This window comes from Parasteatoda tepidariorum, chromosome 10, assembly GCF_043381705.1.
Source record: "Parasteatoda tepidariorum isolate YZ-2023 chromosome 10, CAS_Ptep_4.0, whole genome shotgun sequence".
NCBI lineage: Eukaryota > Metazoa > Arthropoda > Arachnida > Araneae > Theridiidae > Parasteatoda > Parasteatoda tepidariorum.
Genome location: NC_092213.1, coordinates 51,121,627 through 51,131,580, shown reverse-complemented (window position 1 = coordinate 51,131,580; position 9,954 = coordinate 51,121,627). Strand labels below are relative to the sequence as shown.

The window sequence follows — 9,954 nt, the reverse complement described above, 5'->3', positions numbered from 1 at the left end:
AGTCAGATAATAATAAGATTCATTGAGTGTCTATTTGATTATATATTTATATATCTATATATATATATATATATATATATGGCAACAAAATTAAAAAAAATTTGTTTTAGCTTTTCCCCTTACTCAATCTCTGCTAGGGATTTCTTTTCTTAGAGTATTAAATTGAAAAAAATAAAGCAGTGAATTTGAAATATAAGTATAGAAATTTAACTGCTGGTTTTTTGGGGGCGCAGATCAGTTCAGTTCATATTATTATGAACCAAAAGCAATGAATTAATGACAATAAATTATACAAATTTTAAAGCAAAATTTTTAGTTAAAATTAAGCAAACTTCACTAATTTAGCATTTTCGTTATTGTCCGATTGAAACTAGAACGCAATTAAGTGTAATTATGGCCGAATGACGAAACTGACATCCTAAAAACTCAATAGTTCGGAGGTAGCGGGTTCGAATCCCAATTGAATGCAAAACGCAATTTACTTATTCACATTTATCAAATTACCAAGGTTCCTCTGGTAATTTCGCTAGCCAAGCGGTCTCACCAATCTGCCAAACGCTTTCTTGCGTGGTGTTAGAAAGTTCGAATCCCCCTGTAAACCTAGATGTATCATCCTTTTTTCCTTTAATTTATGCTATCCGATCTTCAATTTTACAATAGCTTATAAGCCACCTTTGTATTGAGCACATACGCCGGCATATCTATTTGAAACCACAAACTAAATAAAAAATCTCTCTGGTCTAGTGGTCTTGCTATTCTGCTAAGAACTCGGTAGCAGGTTTGAATCCCATCGTAACCATAGATAAACTTCTGGACACCCTTCTCTACATCGTATATATCCGTTCTTCAATTTGACAAGGGCTTACAAGTTGTTTATTGTAATGAACATACACGCCTGCATTTGCATATGGTTCCGCAGTGGACTGATGGTTAAGACACGGTTCCCAGCAGATCACCGAAGTCAAGCAGCGCTGGCTGCGGTCAGTGTGAGGGTGGGTGACCACTTGGATCAGTCTGCGTAGGGACCGAGGGTGTGCGGTGTTGGTCCTCGTTAAACTGTGCTACCGTAAAGTGCTCGACTTCGCGTGCAGGTCGAAGCGAGGGTGCCATCCTCTCTGCAAAGGATCAAAATTGTGATGGCATGTCTTCGGATCATCCTCAGGGATGTTTCTCAGACCGTCGCCAATAGCCCATTGTGCAGCTCTAGTGCAACGTAAATGTAATTCAACAACTGCATTTGCACATGTAATTATAAGTGAAACAAGATTACCAACAATAGTGGGGTCTACTTGGCCGATGTCCAGCAGTGGACTGATCGTTAAGACACGGTTTCCAGCAGATCACCGAAGTCATGCATCACTGGCTGCTGTCAGTGTGCGGGTGGGTGACCACTTGGATCAGTCTGCGTAGGGACCGAGGGCGTGCGGTGTTGGTCCTCGTTAAACTGTGCTACCGTAAATTGCTCGACTTCACACGCAGATCGTCGGGCTACCGAAGAGGGGGTGCCATCCCCTCCGCAAAGGATCAAAATTGTGATGGCATGTCTTCGGATCATCCTGCGGGATGCTTCCCAGATCGTCGCCAATAGCCCATTGTGCAGTTCTAGTGCGACGTAAATTAACAACAACAACTACTTGGCCGATAGCTGCATTTCTGCCACATTCACTGAAGCGTAAAAGTAGCAGGTTCGAATTCAGTCGCAACCCTGGGTATATCTTTGTATTTTCTTTTTCTAATTTGTGCAATCTCTTCTATTATTTTTATCTTGCCTTGTAAACAAATAAATAATCTGAAATGATCTCCCCTCCCGTCATTTTTAGATATTACAACCTAAATGCGACGGGGATGAAAAATTTTGTTCTGCAACGTGCCAAGAATCTTGTCCACCCAAAAGAGAATGCCTCTGCAATGTAGAGAAAGAGTCATTTTGCTCCATGTCTCAAACATGTGCTACTATCGACGAACAATCTTTTTGTACTCTTGAACTGAAAGATAATTACACTCCAAAATCGAATATTGAAGTTGAAATAGATACACCAGGTTACAACTATTTTCCTCTGAAAGAGGTGGATTATGTTGAAGTAAGGATTTGTCTATTTCATTTTTCTGCTTATCAATCCATAAAAATACAGTATTTTTTTTATTAAAAAAATCTTTATTCAATATTGAGTTGGTGCGTATTTATCAGAAGTAAAATATCTGCATGGAAGCTTTACAATTTGATGCGCATTTCGAAATATTTTTATAGCAAAAAAAAATTACATTTATGATTAAAAAAATGTTAAAAAGTAACAAATCAATATGTAGGTAAAATAAAATGAAATTATAATTATACTGCGATCATTCAGTTTCGAAATCAACCAATGCAACATCGTTTTTTTCTCTATTGATTTGATCGACACCAATAATGATTCATCAGAGTTCGTTTTCTTTTATGTTTTTTGATACTATTTACTTTATTAATAATTTATGATTTTTAATTTTAATAATATTATTTATTTTTTGCAGAATTTATAAGAATTAATTTTAAGAGTGGTGATTACTAATTTTTGTATATTAGCTCTCAACGAGCTATTAAATATACTTTCAACAACAACAAAAAAAAGCTTTTCAAAACTTTTTTTACTTCAGGACTTTCATACAAAAAATGTTTTTGAAAAAATTGGTAAAATGTTAAACTTGATGAGGTAAAGATAGATGTTCTATCACCTGTAAAAATAGCTATTCAGTCACTAACTATTTTAGACATACTTTACATTTGTTTCGGTATATTAAGTTCAGTATAATAAGTTTTTCGCTAGAAAATTACATTTTCCACTTCGCTTAATTTAGAAGCAGATAGAACAATGTGTTATTGCCCTTTCCACGTGAAGCATTAGTTTTTTTCTTTTTTTTCCCTTTCCTTCTTTTTTGTTTCTTTTATTTTAAGTGTACTTTTATCCATTATAGTTGTGATTTTTTAAGTTTTATTGAGAATATGTAACTCTTGAACCGTAATCATCTTATAATTACGTAAGACCTATCAATTTTCTCTCAAGCCGAATCGTATTCACTGAAACAGAGAAATTAAATTAATGCAAAATACAGGTTGTCCCGTAAGCGATTTTCCAATCCAGCGGCATTTAACGATTCGTCCCCTTCCTGTTCGGTATTTTCTAAAATAAAAATGAAGAAAAAAAAATTTAAATGAGTTTTTTAGTGTAGATGATAAATTATAAGAGAAATAAAAGCTTGCTTTATAATTGCTACCAACTATAACCACGAGTAAAATCTCCAAAAGTAAAAAGAGAGCCAGTCGTTAAAAGCTGCTGGATTGTAAAATAGTGTCTCGTAAATGCTGCAACAAACTTTTTGGTAAGTTCTATCTTTCTTCAACCACACAATCAGGTATAAAATTGCATAGGACCCAAGACAGGAAAAGTCACTGTACGCCGCTAGGAGCTTTTTCCTATAATGGATTGCTTCTACATGTACCTGTGAACAGGTATCTTTATGAATCCCAATTTTTTGTTTTTCTAATAATTATCGTCTAAAATTGCGTTCAAAGAAATGCATAAATTGCTTTTTTACAGTAGTTTAACAATTCCGCCAAAATGTCAAATTAGTAGCCAAATTATTAAATTACAGTATAAAATCTATTACTGAATGAATTTAAATAGAATTTTGGGCAATAGCTTTTAGAAAACACAAAATTACCATAAAAATAAAGATAATTTAGATATATAAAAGCGCCTGTTTAACGACACACATAGAAGCACTTCATGATAAGAAAGAGCCCCTAGCGGCTTATGATGATATTTCCATACATTGGTTTCTATGCAATTCTTAATCTTAATTATACATCATTTACCAGACACCCTATATAAATGAAATATCAATATTTCTTCTGCACATTATATGATAAGTAATGCTATTTACAGATTGAGCCAGGCGATATAATAGCGTTGAAGATGGAAAAACCTACCAAATTGATGTTTGGAAATGCTAAAGAGGAAGATATTTTGTTTAATTTGGTGGACACGAATGAGAAAGGAGAAGCACTGAATATCCGACACCACATCAGAACAATTCTCTTAATTCCAACCAATATTTCATTTCACCACAATTTTACCGAAGTAAGATTTTCTTTCACTTATATTATATATTACGCTTTATCTAACACTTTTACAAAGCAATTGGAAATAGTTTATTTGGCTTATAGGAATTATTACTAAGTATGTTAGTTGTTTTGTTATATTTAGAAATGACCTCTTACAAAACTATTTTTAAACTACATTTCTTTTTTAAGCCAAACTTTTAAACCTTTGCACTCGAAAGGTGTCACACAGACATCACTGTCACTTATAAATTACCTACAACTCTATTAAAATGTAGTGACCATTACATTTAGTAATATGGTATTGTGTGATACACATGTGGACAATGATTTTTGTCTTTTAAGCTCTTAGGGTTTGTGGTTAGTTACGCTCTTTTTTTTAACCGTTGTAACCCTTCGAGTGTAAAGGATTAATCTTCTTGATTGATTCTAAACAAATATACTTTTATTTTCAAATTTTGCTGAATTTTTTATTTCTTTTTATTAAATCTTGGAAAAAAATTCTAAAATCAAGAAAGGAAAGGTTAGTTTTTTAAACTATTCATTTTCATAATATTTAATCGCGTATTTCATAGCTCCTTGAAAATTAATATTGAACTACAAAATAAAGCAATTGCTACTTCTCCCTTTTAAACGAAAAATTAAATTCGAAATTGTCATGACACAAATCTTTATAAATATTGAAAAGATATCCATGCTAAACCTATCGAAGTCTCATTTTCTTCCAAACTACTAATAATAGTTAACCAAGTGTTAAGAAGAATTTTTTTTCTCCTAAAAATCTTCTAAAACAATAATTCCTAAAATTAGATTATGCTACATTTAAAATCGAGCAACTAAATTTATGCGGAAAACTACATAAATTAATTAGCTTAGAAAAAAAAATTTGAACTCTTCAACATTTTGGAATACGTTCAAATTTCTGGCCTAAGAATATGAAATGAGCTGTTATAGTACATTTAGTAGTACATTTGGCTATAATATTTGAGCTGCTATAAGTAGTTTATTTGGATATAATATTTGAGCTGCTATAAGTATTATATTTGGCTATTATTATTATTATTTGAGTGATTATAAGTAGTATATTTGGCTATAATATTTCAGAGACTATAAGTAGTATATTTGGCTATAATATTTGAGCTTCTATAATAATATTTTATGTAAGTATGGACAGAAAGCAGAAACGTACGGCTTGTTTCATTCTGCTTAAGAAACCTGACTTTTAATCATCAAACTTTAAAAATTAGTTACAGATTAGTAGCAAGATATGTCAACAGACAACTCAAAAAACTATACTATAATGTTGCCTTCTGCTCTTCAGACCGTTACACACGAAATATTTGCACAAAAGTCTGTTAATTTTGCTCTAGGACTGCACCAAGTAATGCTGGAAACAGGCTGTTTCGAAAATATTGCTTTGCAAGTTCATTTAGTTTTCAGCGCCATCTGATGTCAAATTTTGATATTGATTCTGAATGTAAGTGCGAATAAATCCTCTGGCTTCCTAAACAAGGCGTAAAACACCTATTTCCTTCAAAATTTTCAACACGTCAGTAATTTTTTGGAACAATCGGTATATTATAAAATTATCAAAACATTTTTAATGCATTTTTTTAAAAACAAACATACAATAAAGTAATAGTTAAAGAGGAAATATTCTAAAACCTTTTTATCTTATACTTTTTTAGCCCGGTATATATAAAGTGAGAGCAAAGCTGACGAGTGATTATTCTGATGATTTGAAAAATGAAAAAGAAACTTTTGTTCGAGTTATAAGCCTTTTGAGTGGACTGAAACTTGAAGGACCTGCTGTGAACTGTACGAAAATTGATGAAGTTGCAACTCTAATGGGTACAGTAGAAACTGGGATAAACGTTACGTTTGAATGGACATCTGAATATTACGAGGACAGGTTTGATACTATAGGTATAATTCTGATTTTTTATCTTGATATTTGTGCCTGAAGATATTGAAAATTACTATAAATTATAAACATTTTGCCTGTCCAAACCAATTTGACGTAATTTAAAACTACTAGACCGTAAAATAAATAAATAAAATACCCTTTGCTATATTTTCTCCTTTAGTACTGAATTATATTGTGCATTAGATCTAAAAATACTTTTTTCTCAGTTTAGTAAATACTATTACGATGGAAGTAATTAAAATGTTGAAAACGTCATTAATTGTTATCAAAAAATTTTAACTTCACAATCTAACAGGTCTGATAGCACTATTTTTCTACCAAGTGTCTATCGATTTGATTAAAAGTAATTAACAATAAAGAATTCTCCCTATCTTCCGTTTTAAATAACAATTCCAATTTTTTTTGTACTGAAAATGCCAACGTTATTAACGCAAAATTAGCGTGCTATATTTCTAGAGAGCAATATATTTCTGAAGGTTTATTAAAAAAAAAAGCCTTTTGCAATAAAACTTACAAAAAAACTGATATTAAATCAAAATATTAAATTAATAATAATAAAAAAGTGATAATAACTTAAATTAAAATGAGTGAAATTCGATAAAATATTTTAAATTTTTTGAATCACCACTGTTTTGTAATAATTGAGTTCCGAGTAAAATATGGGTTCAAAATGAGGAAAGTTCATTTAATAATAAATAAACTAAGCTATTTCATATGATGGTAGTGTAATGTGAAACTGATTCTGGACACAAGGAGTTTATTCGTTATCTTTATTAATCAACTTTATCAACATCCAGAAAGCCGCTTTCACTATGAAATTATGATATTTAAGTGATACGAACAATCATCGTCAAAATTGATCAAAAATAAGATAATATTTATCAGTTTAGAACAGATGTATTCAATTCTGGGCAAAATATCTTTCTCTCTTGGTACAAAGCTGATTTATTATGCCTCTCCAACTGCAAAAAATTGTTCGTTTTACAAACGTTTCTCAAATAATGATTCTAACTGAGCTAAAAGCTGATAAATTTAAATACGGATCTGGATTATTTTTGTACAGTGATGACTTTCTTGCAGTAGGGGAAAGCAAGTGTTGTTTCAGATATAATGTATCAAACACAAATAAGGTTGGTCTGTGGTTAAGTTGTCGAAAGTGTGCAGAACTAAATGTTTGTTACACTGCTATGGTATTCGATGCAAATAAAGAATCTCTTTATGGTCACATGTCTTCTTTGAGTTTTAACGAAGAGTTTAGTTACGAATTACTTCTGGAATTTGGAAGCTATTTTCCCATTAGCTTTCCCATAACTATTATGTGTTATCTAGTTTTTCCGAATACTGATAAGAAAATAGTGCCAGATTCAATATTTGACAAAGGAATTATGAGCATGCCTGTTCCGGAGATTAGCAATGAACGAGCAAAGGATCAATGTGCTGATAAAGAAATAGTGCCAGATCAGAACACTTCTAAAGAAATAGTGCCGGATCAGAACACTTCTAAAGAAATAGAGCCAGATCAGAACACTTCTAAAGAAATAGTGTTGAATCAGAACACTGCTAAAGAAATAGTGCCAGATCAGAACACTTCTAAAGAAATAGTGTTGAATCAGAACACTGCTAAAGAAATAGCGTTGAATCAGAACACTGCTAAAGAAATAGTGTTGAATAAGAACACCTCTAAAGAAATAGTGCCGGATCAGAACACTTCTAAAGAAACAGTGTTGAATCAGAACACTGATAAAGAAATAGTGACAAAAAGTAGCAATAGTGACAATGTTCCTACAGAGTGCTTGCAAGAAATGTCGTTAAATTTCAAAAAGCTTCTAGAACAAGCCATAGGTACTGACATTACAATACACGTGGATGGTGTCAGCATGAAAGCACACAAAGTGATTCTAAGAGCAAGATCACCAGTCTTCGAAAAGATGTTCGATCACGACACTAGCGAAGCTGTCCGAAATGAAATTAATGTTAAGGACATACGTGCTCCTATAATGAAAGAATTCCTCACATTTCTGTATACCGGCACAATAGAAAATCATGCTTTTGACGATGCTTGCGACCTTTACTATGTCGCTGATAAATATGAAGTGCTGTCCCTTCGGAATGCTTGTGCGAAAGATTTGCTGCGTTATCTTCAAGTAAACAATGCATGCCAGTTGTTGATCTTGGCTACTAATCACGGCGATGAATCTTTTAAAGAAAATATATTGGAATATATAATGATCAATGTTAAGGAAATTGTGGCTACAAAATCATTTGAAGAGTTGGCCAAATACGATGCAAACCTTGTTGTGTTATTGATGCGTAACGCTTTGTTAAAATGATAGTGTATGAAGTTGAAGATTTAAGTCAATATCTAGAACTTTTTTTTATTATTCTATATCGAAGCCATAAACTTTGAAGTTGATAAAGTATATTTAATTGTGGGAAATTAAAAATAATTTTAGTAAATGAAGCAACATAAATAATTTTTCTCAGAAGCCTTGGATTGAAAGAAAAATTGCATTTGAAGTTGATGAGGTATGAAGTTTTAAATAATGAAAAACATATTTTTAAATAATTTATAAATGAATAATCAATAAATAAATATCAAATAAATGTATAAAAAATTTCATTCTTATTTAAATTTAAACATTTGCGTAGATGAATCCTTAAAAGAAGAAATATTGGAATATATAAAGACTAATTTTAAGGCAATTGTATCAACGAAATCATTTGAAGAGTTGGCTAAATTCGATGCAAATCTTGTTGGGTTATTAATACTTAATCATATGCTTTCTTATTCTGAATAGTAATATCAAACGCTTTCATTAAATTATTATGCATGAGATTGTAGATATAAATTAAATATAAAGGATTCAGAACTTTTTCATGACTTTGTACAGAAAAAAATAATTTTATATTGTGGAGTATTTAGTGATGGGAAATAAAAAAAACTGTTTTAGTTCAGGAAGCAGCATAAATAGTGTATTTTAGAATCCCAGAAAGGAAGAAAAATTTTCTTTCAAATTTTTATGGTGTGGAATTTTCAGTCACACAAATCTTATTAAACCTAATTAAGTTTAAATTACATCATTATTATTTTGATGAACTTTTACAGTTAGAATTGCGTGTTGTAATAATAATAAATTTCAATATCACCGAGGTTTTAACTTTAAAAAACACCTCAGACCTATGCATATTATTTGTTCATGGATATTTGTCTATTACTAAACTACTATAAAAATTGCCTACATTTAAACAGCTCATGGCTTTTCATATTGTATGATTTTAAGTATAGCAATCATTGAAATATTGCATTCATAAGGAATTGTATTTTTTAAAGCTTGTATGCGTTAAAATTTAGATGTATATAAATTAAATAAGAAATTTTTTAAATATTAAACTTACTTAAATTTTTTTTTCTTTACAAATTTGAATTGTAACAGTATAGTTACTTATCTACGTTGATTTTAAAATTGAACTATATGTGCTGTAAACTAATAAATTTTAAATGCAACGTTTATTTTCAGAAGAATTGTTTTAAGATGTTTTTTAAATGGGGACCTTATAAAATCGTTATCAGTCTACTTGGGAATCAAAAAGTGATTTAAACAGAGTTACGCAAGCTGTGTTGCCTGTTAATCGGCTTAGTGTTTGGAAAAAATTGTTTTAAATGACATCGAGTAAAAACAGAAAAATGTATAATTTTCGACCTTTTTTATATGCACTGTTGCAATTCAGTTTAAACTTTATAAATACTGAAGGAGCTTCTCAAAAATCAATGGGGTTAAGCCTCTGCCTGACTTAAATACATATCACTTCACAAGGGACTGCTCTCTAACCCTCATATTGGCTTTTCATTCCTCATTGTTTTTTTTAAGTAAGTATTTTCTGTAAACACGAAGAACATTTAGTGTATTACAAATACACACGCACCTGTATA

General features: G+C 31.2%; 1 protein-coding gene across 1 annotated transcript in view; it reads left to right on the top strand.

The window, feature by feature from the left end:
• LOC107445474 (uncharacterized) overlaps window positions 1-9,954 on the top strand; it is a 152,677-nt gene that overhangs the window by 19,738 nt on the left and 122,985 nt on the right. The window contains exons 7-9 of the mRNA XM_071187171.1: window positions 1,821-2,081; window positions 3,921-4,115; window positions 5,785-6,022. Of these exons, the coding sequence (XP_071043272.1) occupies window positions 1,821-2,081; window positions 3,921-4,115; window positions 5,785-6,022 (694 nt within the window). The remainder of the gene's footprint in view (window positions 1-1,820; window positions 2,082-3,920; window positions 4,116-5,784; window positions 6,023-9,954) is intronic.